The 24,840-nt window shown below is 37.8% G+C and overlaps 1 protein-coding gene across 7 annotated transcripts in view; it reads right to left on the bottom strand.

Annotated features, from left to right (window-relative positions):
- Positions 1 to 24,626, bottom strand: part of golga4 (golgin A4) — a 66,552-nt gene extending 41,926 nt beyond the window's left edge. For 6 of the 7 annotated variants that reach the window (XR_010012442.1, XR_010012443.1, XM_062995834.1 and 3 more), the window contains exons 1-8: positions 24,444 to 24,626; positions 21,214 to 21,288; positions 11,443 to 11,766; positions 10,642 to 10,689; positions 9,436 to 9,492; positions 8,784 to 8,882; positions 6,919 to 7,063; positions 6,320 to 6,513 (exon numbers count right to left, since the gene is read on the bottom strand). Coding sequence is in view for 5 of the 7 variants with exons in the window: in XM_062995834.1 (XP_062851904.1) it covers positions 6,320 to 6,513; positions 6,919 to 7,063; positions 8,784 to 8,882; positions 9,436 to 9,492; positions 10,642 to 10,689; positions 11,443 to 11,766; positions 21,214 to 21,288; positions 24,444 to 24,521 (1,020 nt within the window). In the remaining 2 variants the exon portion in view is untranslated. The remainder of the gene's footprint in view (positions 1 to 6,319; positions 6,514 to 6,918; positions 7,064 to 8,783; positions 8,883 to 9,435; positions 9,493 to 10,641; positions 10,690 to 11,442; positions 11,767 to 21,213; positions 21,289 to 24,443) is intronic. The other variant, XM_062995836.1, reaches the window with a different exon arrangement.
- Between the last annotated feature and the right edge of the window lie 214 nt (positions 24,627 to 24,840).

The raw sequence follows: 24,840 nt of genomic DNA, 5'->3' as shown, positions 1-24,840 counted from the left end.
CTCAAGTGGAAGGTGGAGGAGTTCAAGGTGTCTAACATCCACCAGCTCCGTGATGTCATCATGGAGGAGTGGAAGAGGATTCCAGTAGCAACCTATGCAGCTCTGGTGAATTCCATGCCCAGGAGGGTTAAGGCAGTGGTGGATAATAATGGTGGTCACACAAAATATTGACACTTTGGGCACAATTTGGACATGTTCACTGTGGGGTGTACTCACTCATGTTGCCAGCTATTTAGACATTAATGGCTGTGTGTTGAGTTATTTTCAGAAGACAGTAAATCTACACTGCTATACAAGCTGTACACTGACTACTCTAAGTTATATCTAAGTTTTATTTCTATAGTGTTGTCCCATGAAAAGATATAATAAAATATTTGCAGAAATGTGAGGGGTGTACTCACTTTTGTGATACACTGTATATACGTACATACAGTGCCTTGCAAAAGTATTCAGCCCCCTTGAACTTTTCAACCTTTTGCCACATTTCAGGCTTCAAACATAACGATATGAAATTGTAATTTTTTGTGAAGAATCAACAACAAGTGGGACACAATCGTGAAGTGGAACGAAATTTATTGGATATTTTAAACTTTTTTTAGAAATAAAAAACTGAAAAGTGGGGCGTGCAATATTATTCAGCCCCCTTGCGTTAATACTTTGTAGCGCCACCTTTTGCTGCGATTACAGCTGCAAGTCGCTTGGGGTATGTCTCTATCAGTTTTGCACATCGAGAGACAGAAATTTTTGCCCATTCTTCCTTGCAAAACAGCTCGAGCTCAGTGAGGTTGGATGGAGAGCGTTTGTGAACAGCAGTTTTCAGCTCTTTCCACAGATTCTCGATGGGATTCAGGTCTGGACTTTGACTTGGCCATTCTAACACCTGGATACGTTTATTTGTGAACCATTCCATTGTAGATTTTGCTTTATGTTTTGGATCATTGTCTTGTTGGAAGATAAATCTCCATCCCAGTCTCAGGTCTTTTGCAGACTGCAACAGGTTTTCTTCCAGAATGGTCCTGTATTTGGCTCCATCCATCTTCCCATCAATTTTAACCATCTTCCCTGTCCCTGCTGAAGAAAAGCAGGCCCAAACCATGATGCTGCCACCACCATGTTTGACAGTGGGGATGGTGTGTTCAGGGTGATGAGCTGTGTTGCTTTTACGCCAAACATAACCTTTTGCATTGTGGCCAAAAAGTTCGATTTTGGTTTCATCTGACCAGAGCACCTTTTTCCACATGTTTGGTGTGTCTCCCAGGTGACTTTTTATAGATATCTTTGAGAAATGGCTTTCTTCTTGCCACTCTTCCATAAAGGCCAGATTTGTGCAGTGTACGACTGATTGTGTCCTACGGACAGAGTCTCCCACCTCAGCTGTAGATCTCTGCAGTTCATTCAGAGTGATCATGGGCCTCTTGGCTGCATCTCTGATCAGTCTTCTCCTTGTTTGAGCTGAAAGTTTAGAGGGACGGCCGGGTCTTGGTAGATTTGCAGTGGTCTGATACTCCTTCCATTTCAATATGATCGCTTGCACAGTGCTCCTTGAGATGTTTAAAGCTTGGGAAATCTTTTTGTATCCAAATCCGGCTTTAAACTTCTCCACAACAGTATCTCGGACCTGCCTGGTGTGTTCCTTGGTCTTCATGATGCTCTCTGCGCTTTAAACAGAACTCTGAGACTGTCACAGAGCAGGTGCATTTATACGGAGACTTGATTACACACAGGTGGATTCTATTTATCACCATCAGTCATTTAGGTCAACATTGGATCATTCAGAGATCCTCACTGAACTTCTGGAGTGAGTTTGCTGCACTGAAAGTAAAGGGGCTGAATAATATTGCACGCCCCACTTTTTAGTTTTTTATTTCTAAAAAAAGTTTAAAATATCCAATAAATTTCGTTCCACTTCACGATTGTGTCCCACTTGTTGTTGATTCTTCACAAAAAATTACAATTTCATATCATTATGTTTGAAGCCTGAAATGTGGCAAAAGGTTGAAAAGTTCAAGGGGGCTGAATACTTTTGCAAGGCACTGTATGTGTGTATATGGGTCAAAGACGAGACGTAACTTTTTAGTGTCCCCACTTGATAAATAATATACAATTATATTAATATAAGTGGATATACAGTGTATCACAAAAGTGAGTACACCCCTCACATGTCTGCAAATATTTCATTATATCTTTTCATGGGACAACACTATAGACATGAAACTTGGATATAACTTAGAGTAGTCAGTGTACAGCTTGTATAGCAGTGTAGATTTACTGTCTTCTGAAAATAACTCAACACACAGCCATTAATGTCTAAATGGCTGGCAACATAAGTGAGTACACCCCACAGTGAACATGTCCAAATTGTGCCCAAATGTGTCGTTGTCCCTCCCTGGTGTCATGTGTCAAGGTCCCAGGTGTAAATGGGGAGCAGGGCTGTTAAATTTGGTGTTTTGGGTACAATTCTCTCATACTGGCCACTGGATATTCAACATGGCACCTCATGGCAAGGAACTCTTTAAGGATGTGAGAAATAGAATTGTTGCTCTCCACAAAGATGGCCTGGGCTATAAGAAGATTGCTAACACCCTGAAACTGAGCTACAGCATGGTGGCCAAGGTCATACAGCAGTTTTCCAGGACAGGTTCCACTCGGAACAGGCTTCGCCAGGGTCGACCAAAGAAGTTGAGTCCACGTGTTCGGCGTCATATCCAGAGGTTGGCTTTAAAAAATAGACACATGAGTGCTGCCAGCATTGCTGCAGAGGTTGAAGACGTGGGAGGTCAGCCTGTCAGTGCTCAGACCATACGCCGCACACTGCATCAACTCGGTCTGCATGGTCGTCATCCCAGAAGGAAGCTGACGCACAAGAAAGCCAGCAAACAGTTTGCTGAAGACAAGCAGTCCAAGAACATGAATTACTGGAATGCCCTGTGGTCTGACGAGACCAAGATAAACTTGTTTGGCTCAGATGGTGTCCAGCATGTGTGGCGGCGCCCTGGTGAGAAGTACCAAGACAACTGTATCTTGCCTACAGTCAAGCATGGTGGTGGTAGCATCATGGTCTTGGGCTGCATGAGTGTTGCTAGGACTGGGGAGCTGCAGTTCATTGAGGGAAACATGAATTCCAACATGTACTGTGACATTCTGAAACAGAGCATGATCCCCTCCCTTCGAAAACTGGGCCTCATGGCAGTTTTCCAACAGGATAATGACCCCAAACACAACCTCCAAGATGACAACTGCCTTGCTGAGGAAGCTGAAGGTAAAGGTGATGGACTAAACCCAATTGAGCACCTGTGGCGCATCCTCAAGTGGAAGGTGGAGGAGTTCAAGGTGTCTAACATCCACCAGCTCCATGATGTCATCATGGAGGAGTGGAAGAGGATTCCAGTAGCAACCTGTGCAGCTCCGGTGAATTCCATGCCCAGGAGGGTTAAGGCAGTGCTGGATAATAATGGTGGTCACACAAAATATTGACACTTTGGGCACAATTTGGACATGTTCACTGTGGGGTGTACTCACTTATGTTGCCAGCTATTTAGACATTAATGGCTGTGTGTTGAGTTATTTTCAGAAGACAGTAAATCTACACTGCTATACAAGTTGTACACTGACTACTCTAAGTTATATCCAAGTTTTATTTCTATAGTGTTGTCCCATGAAAAGATATAATAAAATATTTGCAGAAATGTGAGGGGTGTACTCACTTTTGTGATACACTGTACCTTCAATCTACTCCATTTGTACATCTTTACTGAAACCTAAAGTAATTTTTACGGAAAATGTATGATTTTTGAAAAAATAACCCTTGAAACCCCCAAAATGTAATTCAGTGCAACGGTCCCCCTACCTCTTTAAGTAATAAAACATTAAGAAAAAACTAATTAATCTTAAGTAAAACTTAAAATTCACTGCTTTGGCATAATTGTACAAATGTCATGTGTGACATATTAAATAATATTCAATCAGATGTGTTTTTTAATATTAATAATATTCAGGATACTTTCAGTCCCCATTTTCCCAATCTTCAGTTGTCATTCAGCACAACGTTAATAAAAAGCCTTATTTTAATATGCAATCAAGCTACTGCAGTCATGTGACCAATTATAACAACAAAAGAAGACTCCTGGGGACCCTTCAGCACACACACGAGGTCAATGCATTTTAACATTAATTGATAAAAATGTCTTTTTACTGACATAGTACATTAAAGAACAAAACTAAGTGTCATTCAGTACAACACAGAAAACGTAATATTACGGTTAATCTTGTAAACAAACAAGGTTATTAACATTTAAATGTGAATATGTGTAGAAATGTCTTTGAGCTAAGGTCAATGTTAGCTTCTGCTAACCACTGGGATAACTGTAAAATGTGCTAAAGTAAAATTTCTGTCATTCAGTACAACAACAGTCATTCAGTGCAACAGAATTTCGCTGTTGCACTAAATTGACAATGACATTGTTATACTGACTTTATAATGTTTTAAAATTATTTTTAAATATTAAAACCACTTTTTTCCATTCTAGTCTTCCTTAATAAGAGCAGTAATTACAATGAATATTAATAATTATGTTTTTGATGAAGTGGTCCCTGAGATTTTGTTATTGTCAAGTACGATGACCTGCCATTCGTTGGGCAGGTACTGCTGTCTGTAGGAGATGAGGTGCAAGTTAGCTGCATGCTACAAAATTGAAACAGAAATTCCTTTGTGTGGCCAAATCCACCTGATGAAATTTACTACCTTAAGTCTGATGTCAAAATCATAATCGCAGAACCAAAGCCATGTACAGCAAGAACCTCAAGGTTAACAACAAAAGACTGGAAAACATTTGTTCAGTTCATGAAATAAAATGCGACTTCAAATGGTTTTCACAGCTGAATGAATTTAGATTTACTGCAGCAACTTTTTCACGTGTTATGACTCAAATTCCACACTTCCACACTGTTCTGGTGCCTTACAAGTTGTTATGATGGCTTCATTAGCTATGTTTTTCATTGCCTTACTTTTTTCATGATGTAGTAATATTATAACACATACTTGCCACTGGTGTGGCATATTTTCATTCTACTACTGCTACTTTAATCAATAAAGAACTTAAAAACAAATTAAGTCATGAATATTCTGATGTAACAGGATAATTTGGAGTATGTCATTCAGTGCAACATAAAATCATCATACAGTGCATTAATGACATTAATGGCTGTGTGTTGAGTTATTTTCAGAAGACAGTAAATCTACACTGCTATACAAGTTGTACACTGACTACTCTAAGTTATATCCAAGTTTTATTTCTATAGTGTTGTCCCATGAAAAGATATAATAAAATATTTGCAGAAATGTGAGGGGTGTACTCACTTTTGTGATACACTGTACCTTCAATCTACTCCATTTGTACATCTTTACTGAAACCTAAAGTAATTTTTATGGAAAATGTATGATTTTTGAAAAAATAACCCTTGAAACCCCCAAAATGTAATTTGCAACAAAAACATTTGCTTAAAATAACTGTAATAAGTAATTATTATATTTTTTTTTCATGTGAGTGCAAGAGAATCCAGGCCTGCTTCATAGAAAACAGAGTTTGATTAGGTTTCAAATAGAATAGAATGTGTAGCAAAAACATCTTGTATACAAATAAACAAAATCCCAAGACGCATTAGAGTACAAACAATGCACAGAAAATTCAAAACAGAGTAAGTACAGTTTCTTCTGAGGTTTTAAATCTTTTGTAAGAGATATACTAAACTTATAAATTTGAAATGGCTAAGATTGTTCCTTGTGTGTGTATTTTGTCATAAATTAGTCGTTGCACTGAATGACATTTTTGTGCCCTTGTTGTGTGTCAACAACACTAAAATTATCAAATAAGCAAAATGCTGAGAAAAAAAATACATATTTACATAGGTGACACATTTGTGCACAATATTAAATGAAAAAATTATACAATTTAACCATTTTATTTTTTTGGTACTTGGAACACCCTATTCGTCTTTCACCCGTGTGTGTGTGTTTCACTTGTGTGTGTGTGTGTATATAAGGTGGACCAACTACGTAGGTAGGAGTGTCTAATAGAGTGAGTTGACATGGTATTTAAAAACTCCAGCAGTGTTACTCAGCGTTACGAACGTTTTGGGAAACGCACCCCTGATCACTAAAAGCTAGTCTTGGACCAAGAATGTCCAAAAATTTTTTAATTTTAACCACAACAAAAACTGCAGTGTGCAGTGCAAATCTTGATTTTAACCTTCATTTACATTATAACTAACATTACTAACAATGTTGTCCTTTTACCAGAGAACCTAATGAGTTTATTTGTACCTTTATCTTTTCCAGCTCTTGCAGTCTCTCCTGAAGTTGCTGCTGCAGGGCCTCGTTCTCACTGCTGAGCTGAGCGCTGCGCTCCTTGTTGGTTTCGATAAGCTGCCTGCAGCGCTGCAACAGCGTCTCCTGCCTTTGTACTCGCTTATGCAAAACTTCCAACTCCACAGATGTACCTGGCTCACCACTGCCCTCTGTTGCATACACACGTTAGTATACAGTGTTTACTACAGTACCTCTTCACTAACAAGGCATTCAGTGTTTTTATGTCTTGCTACACTAAACAAAATAATGTCTAGCATATTTCTGGACATTAAGATTAGGCAAACTAATAGTTAATTTTAAATATTTTACAATCATGATTAAGTAAAATAATTTTAGGTGGAAATGTAGTAAATTTGGCAGCTCGGCATGAGTACAATGACAAAAAGATCAATCTAGCATTACAGTCCAACACACAAAAGCCCTAAACATTCAACTACATAAAATGCAAACAATGCAACATGTCTGGTAATATACAAAACTACAGAAAATAGAACAAAATAAACACTAGATTGTGCTACACAGTACACAGCAGCAAAATCCACATACATACACACCCAGGTTTAACTCTAGGCTTTCCCCTTGAGCATTGCTTTGAGGATCAGATATACTTTGAATATGATCAGAAATGTAGGAGTTGTCTTCCTTAGGTGATACCGAACCCTCATGGTCACCATGTAGTCGTTTTTTCATAAGAGCAACCTAATGCCAGAAACAAACACAATCAGCATGAGCATGTACATAACAATAGCAGACATCTATATGTAAACATATACAGTGTATCACAAAAGTGAGTACACCCCTCACATTTCTGCAGATATTTAAGTATATCTTTTCATGGGACGACACTGACAAAATGACACTTTGACACAATGAAAAGTAGTCTGTGTGCAGCTTATATAACAGTGTAAATTTATTCTTCCCTCAAAATAACTCAATATACAGCCATTAATGTCTAAACCACCGGCAACAAAAGTGAGTACACCCCTTAGTGAAAGTTCCTGAAGTGTCAATATTTTGTGTGGCCACCATTATTTCCCAGAACTGCCTTAACTCTCCTGGGCATGGAGTTTACCAGAGCTTCACAGGTTGCCACTGGAATGCTTTTCCACTCCTCCATGACGACATCACGGAGCTGGCGGATATTCGAGACTTTGCGCTCCTCCACCTTCCGCTTGAGGATGCCCCAAAGATGTTCTATTGGGTTTAGGTCTGGAGACATGCTTGGCCAGTCCATCACCTTTACCCTCAGCCTCTTCAATAAAGCAGTGGTCGTCTTAGAGGTGTGTTTGGGGTCATTATCATGCTGGAACACTGCCCTGCGACCCAGTTTCCGGAGGGAGGGGATCATGCTCTGCTTCAGTATTTCACAGTACATATTGGAGTTCATGTGTCCCTCAATGAAATGTAACTCCCCAACACCTGCTGCACTCATGCAGCCCCAGACCATGGCATTCCCACCACCATGCTTGACTGTAGGCATGACACACTTATCTTTGTACTCCTCACCTGATTGCCGCCACACATGCTTGAGACCATCTGAACCAAACAAATTAATCTTGGTCTCATCAGACCATAGGACATGGTTCCAGTAATCCATGTCCTTTGTTGACATGTCTTCAGCAAACTGTTTGCGGGCTTTCTTGTGTAGAGACTTCAGAAGAGGCTTCCTTCTGGGGTGACAGCCATGCAGACCAATTTGATGTAGTGTGCGGCGTATGGTCTGAGCACTGACAGGCTGACCCCCCACCTTTTCAATCTCTGCAGCAATGCTGACAGCACTCCTGCGCCTATCTTTCAAACACAGCAGTTGGATGTGACGCTGAGCACGTGCACTCAGCTTCTTTGGACGACCAACGCGAGGTCTGTTCTGAGTGGACCCTGCTCTTTTAAAACGCTGGATGATCTTGGCCACTGTGCTGCAGCTCAGTTTCAGGGTGTTGGCAATCTTCTTGTAGCCTTGGCCATCTTCATGTAGCGCAACAATTCGTCTTTTAAGATCCTCAGAGAGTTCTTTGCCATGAGGTGCCATGTTGGAACTTTCAGTGACCAGTATGAGAGTGTGAGAGCTGTACTACTAAATTGAACACACCTGCTCCCTATGCACACCTGAGACCTAGTAACACTAACGAGTGACATGACATTTTGGAGGGAAAATGACAAGCAGTGCTAAATTTGGACATTTAGGGGTGTAGTCTCTTAGGGGTGTACTCACTTTTGTTGCCGGTGGTTTAGACATTAATGGCTGTATATTGAGTTACTTTGAGGGAAGAATAAATTTACACTGTTATATAAGCTGCACACAGACTACTTTTCATTGTGTCAAAGTGTCATTTTGTCAGTGTTGTCCCATGAAAAGATATACTTAAATATCTGCAGAAATGTGAGGGGTGTACTCACTTTTGTGATACACTGTACATACCTGAGTCTGCAACACAGTAATTATCTGGTCTTTTTCCTCTAAAACTGCATCAAACTCCTCCTGCAGTTGCTTCTTGGCCTGTTGATCCATTTGCAGCTCCTGAAAAACCAAGTTTTAAAATTCAGCATCTACCAGGTATCTGTATTTTCTGTAATATGTATGTAATATGCATGTTTTAGTAATATATTACATTTTACTTGTTATGAAAGGTTATGATCTTACTTCAGTCAAGCTTATTGCGAAGTAAAGTAGGTAAATATAATGTGTTTTTAAAATCATGTAGCTGGCAGATAATCGGGCTATGTGCTAAAGAAGTGTCAAGAAAGCCATGTATACATATGCCCAGCCCTCTCATAACTAGTCTTTAATAAGAACATTTGTAAGATAAATATATTATGATATTATAAATTCACAATTATTGTTGCGAAGTGATGGATATTACGTAAACACATAATTCCACTCTCATAAATAGCTCAGCTATTGATCTATTATCTATCAGCTAGAGCTGTCTACTTATGTTGAAATTGTTTCATGCATTAAAGGCTAAATAGTAATAAAAACAACTCAAATATTGAGTTAGATGTTCTATTATTTTGCTACAGATGTAGAAATGAAAATGTTCTCAGTAAGATTTGTGACTACATGATCATACCTCTCTAAGTTCTCCTATTCTCCGTAGTGCTTTGTCCTGACTCTGGCTGAGAATAGCCTGTAAAATGGTAAAAATTAAAACATTTTAAGCCATCTTTTTAATGCAAATTTTGTTTATAAATTAAATGACTGGAAAAGCCATAAGTAAAATTAAAACATGCAAATTATTAAAGAATATTAAAAAATGGGAAATGTAATGGAAATATGCTTTTTAAAGCAAATTAGGGGGCCATGAGATAATCAAGCATCTGTCATGACACCAACAGCACAGTGGTTTGCCACAATCTTTACTTTACAAAGTCTTATAATGTCTATGATGTACCATTATAGGATTCATCATAAATTCTACTTTTATTGCTTATCACAGTGCACACACAGTGGTGACCTGGCAAAAGCTTATCTAATGTAGTATTGATTTTTTTTATCATAATCTAAGCATTCAAGAAATAAATCTCTTCTTGTTCAGTTTAATCTTGCTGTGATATAAAATCAGGCCCTGTTTACACTTGGCTTTAAGATGCTTCTTTGGTGATTAGAATTGGTCAGTATATATTTATTAATGGGGTCTAATGAATTGAAAATATCTAATCTCTTATTCCATTAGAACACATGCAGCTGCAAAACATTCGTAGCACAAACGTTAATGCATTCTCTTAGAACCACCTAAATAAAAAATGTTAAATTAAATTAAAAATGTGTCCCAGTGGCCACACAAGGTTGTCTCCAATTATCTGTGAAAAAGACATCATGCCTGTCATAAACTGAGCCATTGTATTCAAAGCTTATACATATACTGTAACAGGTATCACAGGGCCCTCTCTACCAGTGTTCATTCGGAACTCTTTTGAAACAAATACAAATGTTGGTCATTTATTTTAATCTATTTTTAAGTTGTTATAAATTTGCTAAAGGATTAAATTGCATCCTAACCACTTATCTATACATCATCTAGTTTCTATTAATCTTTATTAGTTTCTTCTTTCTTTTGACGGTGAAAGTTAAATTCATCACTCAAAGTCTCTCCAAACTGTTCTCATGATATCTGGAAGACCCTCCTTTTGCCATGTCAGATGATATAATCACAAAATTGTATGTTACCATTTAGTCCTGCTACAAAAGATTTAAGTTATGATCTAAGCAGATGCCAGATAGGCATGCAAACAGCAGTGAATTTGAAGTTGGCTGACTTAATGTTCAAAAAAATTACCTGCGTTTTCTCTTTATCTCTCTGTACTGTTCTATAGGCAATCACCAGCTGGTGACAAAGACAAAAGAAAATTGGCATGTGAAAATGGTGAAGCCAACGTCAACAGAAAAATACAATAAACAACTGAGTTAGCTAATAACCTACCGAACACAGAATATTTATAAAAATAATTATTTGTTTACTGGTGGCTATGGTATATTGTAATTTGTTGATACACCATAAATAATGCAACCCAACCCCACTGGTCACTACCAAGAAAGACTAATCACAGAACATACCTATAAGCATATTATAAGGCTAACTGATGTAGCTTTATAACACTGTTTACCCCTATTTAAAATCTCGGAATTGTTGCAGACTGAATGGCAAGTACGGTGTCTTTAATGTGACAAAATCAGAAGAAAGTTGGGACAACATGGAAAATGCAAATAATTAAAAAAACACAGAGCTTCTTACATTTACTTTGACTTTTATTTCATTGCAGACAGGATGAACCTGAGATATTTCATGTTTTGCCTGGTCTACTTTATTTTAATTATTAATAAACATACATTCAGGCCTGCAACACATTCCAAAGAAATTGGGACAGTAAAGCATTCACCACTTTGTAATGTTGCCATTCTTTTTCACCACACTTAATAGACGTTTTGGCACCAAGGATACCAAATGATTTAGTGTTTCAGGTTTTATTTTGTCCCATTCTTCATGCAAACACGTCTTAAGATGTGCAACATTTCCATACTGTCCCAACTTTTTCTGATTTGGGGTAGAACTTCTAAGTCTTTGTATTTTTGCCAATACCTCAGAGTATTTCCCTCTATACGTTGCTAGGCTTTTCTCCACCCTATGTAGACAATGCAAGAGTTGCTCTTTGGAAAAAGTCTCTGTGTTGGCAGGTGCCTCCTCAGCCTCACTCTCGATGTCAGATGGGGGGTCGTAGGACGGGCCTGAAAGAAAATCATTCTCCCCCAGAATATTGAGAGAATCCCGAGATGCACTACGAACCAGGCTATCCCTGGAGCCAGAGCGAAAAATCCCCTCAGCACGTACTGAGCCCCGGAAGAGAGACTCAACTGAGGATACCCTCTGCTGTAGCTTTTGAGCAAGAGACTGTGGTTCCTCCCTCTGAAATAAAAAGATTACCAATGATGTGTGTTAGACCATGTACCTCTAAGTAAACTCATCAAATAAAATATTCACTATAATGAAAACATTTATTTTACATTATATGTGGTACTCCTAGATCAGCTAAAGGATTTACTCAAGAACACAAGTGTAGCAATCCTGGATTGAAACACCCGATAATAAAGTTAGGAGAACAAAACCTTAATTAATAAGATAAAATCTTTATTATTAATCTTTATTAGTTTCTTCTTTCTTTTGACGGTGAAAGTTAAATTCATCACTCAAAGTCTCTCCAAACTGTTCTCATGATATCTGGAAGACCCTCCTTTTGCCATGTCAGATGATATAATCACAAAATTGTATGTTACCATTTAGCCCAGGGTGCTCTGGAAGTAGTTACACTTATATAAAACAAGGTGTTTTATATTAATAATCCATGTACAACATTTCACTGCTTACATTAAAATTCAAGAAGTTGTTCTTTTTCTTGTCTTTTTGGGTACAACTTTATCCAATATAAGCATTAAATTCACCCAGTAGGAATATGTAGTCACTAGTGGATTTTATTAAGCATTTGCCCTAGCTTTTTTAACATGGCTAAGTAATGCTATAAACTGCTATTCAGTGCATATATAGACAAATCATCAATAATTTTTGTTTACACGTAAAACCTCATAAAAGCAACTCTCTTGTCCTCAGGGACAAGCCCATCTGTCTGTCTGTCCCTTGGTCTCTAACTTTTAGGTATGCCTAACCTACGTCATCATTTCAAGCTGTGCCCACCCAGACACAAACTGAGCAAAAACTCCATCAGGCCTAAGGTTTATTAAGTCTAATTTCTAACTCCTTAAAGGGCCACTGAGCTACCAATGCAAATTTAAATTTTCCACCCAATCTAGTCATTTCCAACTACCCAATCTCAATTCACTTTCTCTACTGCTGCTGATCACCACTCCTGACAGAGGAGAGCCGTGACCAACACACCTTGTCCAAAACACGTACAGAGGCTGGCTGCTTCTTTTCACCTGCACAAGGCAGTTTTATCCATATCCCGCACAGAGAATCACGCACCAATCTCCAATATCCCCTGTCTCTATGCAGGCGCCACCAAATACCTAGCAAAGGTCATAACTGCAGCAGACTGCGGAGAAATCCCCTCCGGCATTCCCATCCTCAGACGAGCCAACCATTGTCTGTATAAGCGCCCATCTTGCCAGGAGCAGAGGTGAGATTCAAACTCAGCTTTTGTGTGCTAGCATGTTTTACTGCTGCACCACCAACACAAATTATTCTTAATTTTTTTTTTTTTTTTTCATCAGATTATGATATGGTGCTAGACATGTGGTACTTGCCAATGAAGAGACATCATCTTCATTCACAGTTCCACTGGGAGAACTAACTGCTCCCTTTAAGATTTTCTGCAAAAAACAGATGAAAATATAATTTGTGGAAAAACATTTCAGTTCTAGATCCGTTTAGTACACTACTACTCAAAAGTGGCTACACCCTGATTACTTTTGATGCAATTTTAGTATTGCAATAAGCAATGCAGGGGCCACTGGCTAATCCCACATGCAATCTGAAGAGAAACACATAGCAAAGATCATTCTCTACTAAAGACAGCACTGGGTTAAAGACAACACCACACTTGTTTTATTCTATGAAGTGAAGCAATGAGATCATAAATAGTTCAAAGCAATTACACGCATTGGTTATTGAGACAGAACACTTACAAAGGGTTAAGAATGCACAGTTCTTATGACAAATGTTACTTCAGAGCATTTTGCGAGTATTACTGTGTACGCAGATACAAAATCATCAAAAAACTATTTAAACTACAGCAGAAAAGAATCCAAAGGTAAAACAATTATGACTATTTGTTGAGATTATTTTTTACAATGATCATTAAACAACAACCAAACATATTAAACATACAAATCTGAAGATTTTGAGAATAAAAAAGATAAAACAAATAAAGCAAATTTACATAAAACAAATATTTAAATAATGCATAATAGCTTCATATCTCTAAACTGCTGCAAGTTCATGTCAAATGATAGAAATCTGAGAACTGTGATAATAAATATTACCACTAGGATTAGGTTTACATAGCTGCCTAAACACAAATTTTACAATCTATGGGAAATACTAATACCAAGAGACAAACTAATCCTATTTTGAGTGTTTTTAAGTTCTACTTTAAATAGACATACAAATTTTCTTTTTGTCTTAACAGAGGAAACATTGTTTACGCATTTCATACCTCCAAAGTCTTCAACTGATGGCTTATAGAAGACTCAATCAATTAAAAATGCCCAATCATTAGTCTTTTCGTACATAAAAAAATGATTCATTTCAAACCTACCAAAACAGTTGTCTGGCAACTTGGTAACAGCCAAGCTCTCTAATTAAAAACAATCCTGAGGGCCAAAAAACAAATTACAAATATTTAACTACAACCCCAAATCAGGAAATGCTGGGACAGGATGAAAAATGCAAACAAAAACGTTGAAATTTTTTTAATTGCAGACAAGATCATTCATGTTCTGTCTGGTTTCTGGTTTTGTCAAGTTTATTTACTTTAGAAGCATTTCTGCATTTCAGGCCTGCAACACATTTCAAACAAATCTGGAACAGGGACAATTTAAGGCTAGTAATAAACTAAAAACTAAAGAATTATGTCATTTCAAAAAGGGGCGGTACGGTGGCTAAGTGGATTGCACTGTCGCCTCACAGCATGAAGGTCCTGGGTTCGATCCTTTCTGGGTCCGGGTCCTTTCTGTGAGGAGTTTGCATGTTCTCCACGTGTCTGCGTGGGTTTCCTCCGGGTGCTCTGGTTTCCTCCCACAGTCCAAAGACATGCAAGTGAGGTGTATTGGAGACACTAAATTGTCCATGACTGTGTTCGATATAACCTTGTGAACTGATGAACCTTGTGTAATGAGTAACTACTGTTTCCTGTCATGAATGTAACCAAAGTGTAAAACATGACGTTAAAATCCTAATAAACAAACAAACATTTTAAACAGGTAATGTCAACAGGTAATTATAACCATGATTTGGAACAAAAAAAGTATCCACTGAGTCTTTAAAGAGCAAAGATTGACAGAGGATCTTCAGTTTGTCAACAAATGTGTGAGAAAATTATTGAATATTAATGTTTAACAACAATGTTCCTCATAGAAAGATTGTACAGCATTTGTATATTTCTCCCTCTACGATGCATAATGGCATAAAAGAGTCAAGGAATCTGCAGGAATTTCAGTGCAGCAAGTAGGGCTGCAGCTAACGATTATTTTTGTAATCAAGTATTCTACCGATTATTCCAGCGATTAATCGAGTAATCGGATAAGAAATACTTTTGCTTCAATAAAGAGCAAAAATAAATACATAATAAGACATGTCTCTTAAAACAAACTGCACAATTTTTATACCTTGTACAGTTTAAAGAAAAAAAATTTGAAAGGCAAAAACAAATAAATTAAAATTACATCTAATTCAAATAACTTTTAAAATGTATACAGGCAACCTGAAACTAAGGCATAAATAATAATAAACAATAATACATAAACATTGCCTTTAATTTGTGCAACTTTCAGAACTAAAGGTTTCAGCTACAGCTCACGCATAACATGAACCTTTAATGTCTTGGCTTTGTGGCATTTGTAGGATGCAAAAGAAAATTTCTGTCAGGATTATATCTGTCAGATGAGGTAGATTTGGCGTTTGTGTGCGTGTACATGTGTGTTTGCCTAAGTCTTTAAAAAAGCATGTGGTGGTTGCAAAGAACAAAAGTTAGCATATCAACAAGACGCTCTGATTGTGTGGATGTTTTACTGAGTTTTCGTTTTTTCAGCTTAAAATGATTTAAAACTTTCTGTCGTTTTCTCTGTCCAGTCTCCTCTGTTCGCCCCTCGCTATTTTCTCTCTCTCTCTCTCTCTCCAGTTTGCAGTCCGCGCTATCAAATCTTAGCTGCTTCCTAAATCGCAATTTTTATACTGAACGCAGGAGCGGCGAGCATGTCCAAATACGAAGTATTTATTAAACTGTACGGTTACCCGGTTTAAGTACTGTTTAAGTATGTGATTTCAGACGCAGCCGTTGGCTTCTTCACGTCACTTACCCACAGCTTGAACGCGTTGTGCAAAAGTCGTCCATGCGAAACACCGTGAGCTGCATATAGTTGTATGGATTAAACAACACTTGCAAAAAAATTTGCATAGATGATTTTTAGTAATCGAATTACTCGAGTTTCTCGAGGAATCGTTTCAGCCCTAGCAGCAAGGACAAGAATGCAGGCCTAAGCTGTACATCTGTGAATACCACTGTGCAAAAAAGAAACCTTATGTTAACATCCAGAAGTGGCATCAATTTCTATGGATGTGGAGGCATCTGAGATGGACTATGAAAGAATGGAAACGTGTACTGTAATTAGGCAAATCAGTATTTCAGCTCTTTTTTTTAAAGAAATGGGCGTTGTGTGCTCCAGACCAAAGACAAAAAAGGAAAGACTCAAAAGGCTGTTATCAGCAACAAGTCCAAAGGCCAGGGTCTGTGATGGTAAATGCAGAATAGTACACCTGAAACATGTCATCACTTGGTATCTTCGGTACTAAAACGTCTTTTACGTGTTATGAGAAGAAATGGCCACATTACAAAGCGGTAAATGCTTTACAGTTTTAGCATTTTAGAAAGTGTTGCAGGCCTGAAATGCAGAAACGGCTGTATAATAACAGATAAAATTAAGTTGGCCAGAGAAAACCCGAAATATCTTCATACTGTCTGTAGTGAAATAAAAGACAAAGTAAATGTAAGAAACACTATTATTTTTTTTTCCCATTTTCCATATTGTCCCAACTTTTTCTGATTTGGGGTCATAGTAGTAACTAAGGAAAAACAAGCAGGGCTAAATTTTAACCCAAATGCTATACTTGGGATAAAATTATAGCTGCTTTATAATGTATTATGATGTACAAAAAAATATTAAATAAAAATGGGGAAAAAAGGACAAACTGGTAAAAGCACCGAAGCAACTGTCAATAAGGGATTAGATGCAATAACTAATGCTGAAATGCTGTTGAGTTATTCAAAAGAGCAAAAAAATTAGAGGACAAACTACAATGGATAAGTAAAAGTAAATAGACACGGGTTAGGTCAACACCCCCAAAGGCAATGCAAAAAGGAAATAGAAGCAGCCGATTTGTTTGGGTTTAGCAGGGCAGCAGATCTGTTTGGGTTTAGCAGGTGGTTGGGTTGGGCAAAGTAATGCAATGTGTGAGAATGGACTCACCGCACTGGGCACCTGGGCCGTTTTGGGTCGTTTTGAATGGTCCAGAGCAAAGACAGTGTATTCAGAGAGTAAAGCAGGCTCTGCTATTATTCCAGCCAGCAGCTGACCAACATCCCACCCCACCCCACAAAAACATCAATGTATTAATGATTGGGTTGGGCAGTGAAGGGAGGTACAGAATGACAGAAAGCAATGACAAAACAGCACCATGAATGAAAGCACAGAAGTAAGAAATAAAAAAATATGGGACAAGAAGATGAAAACTGTCAACCTGTATGAAGGTTTTGATTAGGTGTTGTTCCATATGTCCTGATCCCGTTTATTTAATTGCTTCAGCTTGTTTTGTGGTTCACCCAAATATTGCCATTTTGTGTAAATGTACTGGTTTGAATACATCCACTCTACAATTCCATTTTACAAACTGCAACCAATCATGTTTGAAACAGTTTCATGGGCTATAGTCAGTAAGTCTATATCTTCATAATGAAGCAGGTAAACAGAAACACAGAGGTAGCTGAGCAGAAAAGGTACTGGAAGGTATTGGAAAGTCACAGGTGAAGGCTCCAAATGTGCCAGGCTGCCACTGTTAGAACTTTAAGCAGTCTTTTTGTAAATGCAAATTTACACATTTTTGTAAATTTTGTAAATGCAAATCCACAATGCCAGGTGTACCTAATAAAATGGTCAGTAAATGCATGTACTAGACATTTCAACATTAAACTTTGCAACTTCATTAATGTTCTTAACTAGTTTTTTTTATGTTCTTAACATTCGTGTTTTTCCCTAATTACTTCATTAAAAAGTATTAACACTCAGTATCATATTTTTGATGAAATTTGATCTCAAACTTTAGCTGATGTGTTTATAGAACTGGCTATAAGTGCTCTTTACAAACTACCAAACATTAAGATAAAAATAACTGTGACAATAGCCCTGGGATACTAAAGAATTGCTGTCAGTTAATCTAAAATGCTTGGTAAAGCTACCAAATTAAAATGACAAATATATTCAGCAGTCCTTTTCAACACAAACCACCCTAAAGAAAAACAAATCCACCAGTAACATGGAAAGTCATTAGCAGTGTTGTTATATTCACCTATGTTAACCAGTGTGCCTTTCTAAATTAGCTGCATAGTTTAGCAAACAGCATAGCAGCAATCACATGAGGTATTTTACTAATCCCATTTCCAAAAAAGCTGTGACTCTTTCTGAAAATGCAACAAAGATTGAAATTTAATTTGTTAATTTATTTGAACATTTATTTAACAGACAAAAGACAAAGAAAAGATGTTCAGTGTTTTAATGACAAAATTATATTTGTTAAATTTAAACAACACTGAAAATATCTGGGTCAGAGGCATGTTTACCACAGGGTCACATAACCTTTTCTTTGTTTTTATACTGTTTAATCAAGTGGGAATTGAAGATACTAACTGTTGCAGTTTTGAGAGTGAAATTGTTGATATGCCATACATTTTCAATATCAGACAGATCTGGACTGCAGGCAGGTTAGTCAGGCACACAGACTGTCTAAAATGCCACACTGTTGTAACTCGTACAGAATGCGGCTTGGCATCCTGCTGAAGTAGATATGAAGTTGCGGAGAAAAGAAGTCTTTATGGCAGCATATGTATCTCCAAAATATCAACATAAGCCTCTGCATTAATGGTACCATCAAATTTATGCAGATCATACATGCCATTTGCACTGATGCACATGCTGGTTTTGCAATTTTCTCCTTACCCAGGAGCCCACAGTGTCCTGGTATTAAGCATAAAATGATGTTATAATTATGTTGTCTGAGGGAGTATACCATTTGTAGAATTTCTGTGATTGTTGGGTGGTTGGTTTCTAAAGCTGGTTGGTTCTGCATACTAAGAGTAGTGCTTGAGCTTTCGCTGTGAAAATTGAGATTTGTTTTGGAAGTTTTATTCCTTTCTGTTAATGACCAGTCACTATAGCTGCTGATGTATGTTTGTTTGTCTTTGAGCCATCTGTATATAAAAATGTAGGAATGTAGAAAATGTAGGAAAATCTAATTTCGAGAAATCACTGTTATCTTTTCAGTTGGGTCTCTGATTGCATCAGTGTTCAACTTTATGTCTAGCTTTTTTAGGGCTGACTGAGTTCATAGAGCAAGGGCTTGAATGATGTTGGGTCTGATTTCATTCAGTGGCAGATACTGCGGGTGAAAGACTGTAGGGTATGCTGGATTGCGTTGGTTGGATTTCAGTTTAATAATATATTGTTGAGCTATTTGCAGTCGCCTATTCTTGAGTTATGGTTCATTTGCTTTAAAGCATAGGCTTTGGACAGGGAAGGTTCTAAAAGCTCCTAGAGCTAGCGATATTCCTTGATAGTCGATAGTGTTGAGCATTTGGATATACAATCTAGCTGATTCATAAATGATGCTCCCATAATCAAGCCTGAATCTTATTAGGGCTCTGTATTTCCTTAATAGCAGTTGTTGGTCTGCTCCTCATTTGGTTCTTGCTAGGGCATTTATTATATCCAAGCACAGCATCAGTTATTTAACAGTTTAATATGTATAATATAATTTATAATTATTAAATATATACATTTATAATTTGACAGTTGATATAATATGTTAATATTAATAAATGACTCCAGCCTGAGTAGGCTATCCATTGTAATCCTTCCCTTTTAGAAACCACTCTGGGTTACTATTAGGTGTCTTTCCTTTTTCAGTAGCCAGACAAGGCAGTTGTTGACCATCCTTGCCATTGTTTTACTAAGATAACTAGGCAATGCTACTGGTTGACAGTTTGGATCACTGTGTTTTTTTCCTGGCTTAGGTATTGTTATCTTCCCTGTTACCCTGATTTGATTATAAACTCTGAGGAGAAGAGACAGGGAGTATAAAAGGTGCTTTAGGGACTGGTAATGGATTTGGTCTGGTCCAACTGCTGTATCATTTGATTTCCTTAGGGAGCTTTGAAGTTCCTCCATTAAAAAGTCTTTGTTGTATGGTTCTTAACTGAGTTTTTAGACTGGAAATGTTTTTATATTCTTGCTGCAGTCTGTTTGGAATACATGTATGTGATTCTGTGTAGAAGTGTTTCTTGACCAGCCAACTGATTAAAGCGGGCCTCTCCAACCTCTTGTCTATTTAAAGACTTGGCAAATGTTTTGTGCTGGGAACAGCCGCAGCCACCACTTCGCTCAACCACTAGGATCCCTTTCTCCACAGACACAGGTCACACCTCACAGCAAACATGGAGCCCCATTTGTTTGCCTCTTATGAACAGAATTATGAAAGCTGACATCCTGTACGACCCTGGATCCCCACGGGGTGTCTAACCAGAGAAAACATGTTCACTGTCTTCTGGTCCATCTCAAATGACTTTGGGCCCAAGTCCAGGGGACTGTTAAGTGACAATGATTTTCCATTTTCCAGAAGTACTCCATAGCCCATGTGGCTGTGTCTGTCACACTAGCATGACGGTTTCTCAAACAATACATCCTAAGGTCACACACATTCAGCAGCGGTTTTTGTCTTTGGCCTTTACATAGAGATTTTCCCTGAATTCCTAAATCTCTTCATGATATTATGAACTGTAGATAATGAAAAACCTTGCACTAAGAAGCACTGTCTTCGAACTGACTGAGAATTCTCTCACAAAGTTTGGGAAAAAGTGGTGAGCCAAGACCCATCCTTGCTTGCAAAGACTATTCATTCTTAATGATCTCACCCGTTATCAGTTAAATTGCTATCAGTTGAAACTTCCAGGACAGTGTTAATTGTTGTATAACCAGTCTTATATTGCCTCTGTCACAACTTTTTGAGTGGGTTGCAGGTGTCACATTCTATTGTTTTTTTATATTTACAAAATAAAATTAGGTATATCAATGAAAACACTGAAAATGTTTTCTTTGTACTTGTAATAAAAGTAATAAAAGTTCAAGCATTTTAACAAATTACATTAACAAGTTTTTAGTTTTTATTGCATTTTTACAAAGTGCTCCAAATGGAAATAGGGTTTGTATGTGTTAAGCCTGTTTTTACCACTTGTTGTGAGCATCATGCTACTAGCAGCATGTAAAATGAACAAAACAACAGATTTTCTGTGTAAACACAAAAAAGAAACTTTGAAGTATATGAAGTGCAAATACTAAGAGAATTAAAAGGCCTTACCTCTTTGTCGCTTAAACAGGAAGGTGGGTCTTGGTGCAGGCCAGGTGGTTTACCACGCTTCGCACCTAAACTCATCTAGACAATGACAAATTATATAGCATAACATTATTATACTGGTAGTTATTCAAGTATTATATTAACCATGGTTGTATATTTAAAAAAAAAACAGATAAGTAAACAGAAATAATAAAAAAAATACTAATTAATAAACTAAATCTATATGAAAATTTTTAAAGCATTAAAAATAAAATATTAGCTATTCCACCGCTTCAATTTTAGTCGTTTAAAATACACACAATAAGTACTTTATGAGGTACAGCTATCTGGTATATACCTTTAATATTTTATTAGATACACCTACCATATACAGTGGGGCCAAAAAGTATTTAGTCAGCCACTGATTGTGCAAGTTCTCCTACTTAGAAAGATGAGAGAGGTCTGTAATTTTCATCATAGCTACACTTAAGCTATGAGAGACAAAATGAGAAAAAAAAATCCAGGAAATCACATTGTAGGATTTTTAAAGAATTTATTTGTAAATTATGGTGGAAAATAAGTATATATACTTTGTATACTTTATATACTTTGTAACATAACCTTTGTTGGCATTGACAGAGGTCAAACGTTTCCTTTAAGTCTTCACCAGGTTTGCACACACTGTAGCTGGTATTTTGGCCCATTCCTCCATGCAGATCTCCTCTAGAGCAGTGATGTTTTGGGGCTGTCGCTGGGCAACACGGACTTTCAACTCCCTCCACAAATTTTGTATGGGGTTGAGGTGTGGAGACTGGCTAGGCCACTCCAGGACCCTGAAATGCTTTTTACGGAGCCACTCCTTCGTTGCCCGAGCGGTGTGTTTGGGATCATTGTCATGCTGGAAGACCCAGCCACATTCCATCTTCAATGCTCTCACTGATGGAAGGAGGTTTTGGCTTAAAATCTCACGATACATGGCCCCGTTCATTCTTCCCTTAACACGGATCAGTCGTCCTGTCCCCTTTGCAGAAAAACAGCCCCAAAGCATGATGTTTTCACCCCCATGCTTCACAGTAGGTATGGTGTTCTTGGGATGCAACTCAGCATTCTTCTTCCTCCAAACACGACGAGTTGAGTTTTTACCAAAACGTTCCATTTTGGTTTCATCTGACCACATGATATTCTCCCAATCCTCTTCTGGATCATCCATATGCTCTCTGGCAAACTTCAGACGGGCCTGGACATGTACTGGCTTAAGCAGGGGGACACGCCTGGCACTGCAGGATTTGAGTCCCTCTCGGCGTAGTGTGTTACTGATGGTAGCCTTTGTTACTTTGGTCCCAGCTCTCTGCAGGTCATTCATCAGGTCCCTCCGTGTAGTTCTGGGATTTTTGCTCACCGTTCTCATGATCATTTTGACCCCACGGGATGAGATCTTGCGTGGGGCCCCAGATCGAGGGAGATTATCTATGGGTCTTGTATGTCTTCCATTTTCTTACAATTGCTCCCACAGTTGATTTATTCACACCAACCTGCTTGCCTATTGTAGATTCACTCTTCCCAGCCTGGTGCAGGTCTACACTGAAAATTACAGACCTCTCTCATCTTTCTAAGTAGAACTTGCACAATCAGTGGCTGACTAAATACTTTTTGGCCCCACTGTAGGTGAAATTTGTGGGTATACTGATTGTAGCCCATTTGTTGCTCTGTACAATTTTCCATCCCCCTGTATCCCATTTAACAATCAAAAGTGCCTCATAGAACCACCACTGAACAGGAGTGGTTGACCATGCTCGGCTCTGCAATGACTGCAATGTTACATGTTGTATGTGTTATTTTTGTTTGAGTGTGTATCAGATGCATCAACGTTGTCATGTCTCAGTGAAGCAGAGAAGGTTGCAGTCCCAAATGTCTCTCTGGAACTTGATCCTGGCCTGGAGGTCATCAAGCTTGTTTTCTGGATGTTGGCTAACAGGAAGCTATGCAGGGGGCTTGGTGTTAGCCAGTTCAGTTTCCTTAGGGGCAACCACTTTATTTAACTCAGAGTTAAATATGGTGAAAGGTGAGTGAATTGTAGATTAATAAAAATAAGAACATCAGTTAAGGTTTTTTGTGTAATGTAGAAACTGAAATGATTGCTTTGCAGTTTAATGCTTATTGTTCATGCTGATGTTCCTGCTGTTTTGGAGGGTCATCCTGTGATTTTTTTTGACAGCTGGCTTTTCTCTTACCTTCCTTATCATTACTCCAATAGCATGTTTTAAAATATCACTGAAAATTTGCAGTTTCATGGGGTCGCCACTTTTTTTATCAAACCAAATGTTTAAGACATTTGTTATGGCTCATTAACATCAATTTTAAATTGTTTAATAGTTTTGTGTGAAAGATTTTCACAGTGAAAGCAGGTGCATTTTGCAATTAATTTAAAATTAATCTAAAAAAAAAAAACCTTTAAACTAACAAAACAACACTATAATAAACTAAAAGTAATTTATGACTTACTTAAAGTAAATTATGTGTGACGCCCACGACAAACAAATTTGCTTATAAGAAGCTCTGCACTGAGCAGCCATCTGGGAAGCAGACTATTCGAAGCAAAGTAGCATGACGTATATTTACATTTAGCTTCAGTTTGAGCTTTGGTTTAATGGTGCACTGAATAAAACTTAATCATTTGATCATCCAAGCTATATATAGTCGGTATCTTAAACGTAAACCAAAGTCATTAAAATGGGTTACGTAAAAGTCTAAATTAAAAGACAGTGTAACTGGTCGAAAGAAAATGAATTATAGCTTTGCATACAAGGAAACGCCTATTTAAACACTGAACTCTTAGCCCAGCTGTTGCAAGCCAAGCTGTGAAATCAGTTAATAATGAACGCAATACGGTGATAAGAATTATCTAACAAATTGCCAAATAATTGTATATTGTAACACGGGGCTGGGGCTGTGACAGTTCAGTACAATTTGACAGGCATTTTCTGAGTTTTAGGCCTAATAACACTTCAAAACACAACCTTGATTTTTAAATGTCACCTGTCAGACAAGATTCCCAAATCAAAACACTGCCAGCCTCACTAGTCATTATTTTGTATAAACATCATTGAAAAGTGAACTCGACAAGATGATCAGAATAGGACAATAGTATCAGAATAGAATATTATGTCATATACGTTTACTGTAAATACTTCGTAAACTGGCTAATCAGAGAGTAGAAACTGAGTGTGCGCTACTCAGCTAAACTCACTACTAACCTGGGCCTGTTGTGGTGAAAGGACATTCTTTTGTGGTAACTGTTCCTCATTAATTTTCTGCTTCAGTTTCTTAAACATGACTGCGCGTAGTAGGTGTCCCTACCAAAAGCTGTTTTTATAAATGTCTTATTGTTCGAAGCAGCATCCAAAAATACATACGCACTGAGTCGCTCTGCGTTATCGTATTTCATATCGCAGGTGAGCGAAACACTGCGCAGGCGCGGCCTACGTGGAGCAAAACATCCCGGCAACCCGACATCTCTACGGCAGCCCGACAGGCTCAAACAAATTCAAGCAAACGTAGCTTGATTAAAGAGGCGGCGACAACAGTACGATAAAGCATAATATTTTACTATAGTGTTTCAGTAAAAGTACTACAGTATTTTATTATGTATTA

Source organism: Trichomycterus rosablanca, chromosome 5 (genome assembly GCF_030014385.1).
Source record: "Trichomycterus rosablanca isolate fTriRos1 chromosome 5, fTriRos1.hap1, whole genome shotgun sequence".
Classification (NCBI taxonomy): domain Eukaryota; kingdom Metazoa; phylum Chordata; class Actinopteri; order Siluriformes; family Trichomycteridae; genus Trichomycterus; species Trichomycterus rosablanca.
The sequence above is the reverse complement of the archived record's forward strand: the minus strand, read 5'-3'. Positions and strand labels throughout refer to the sequence as shown.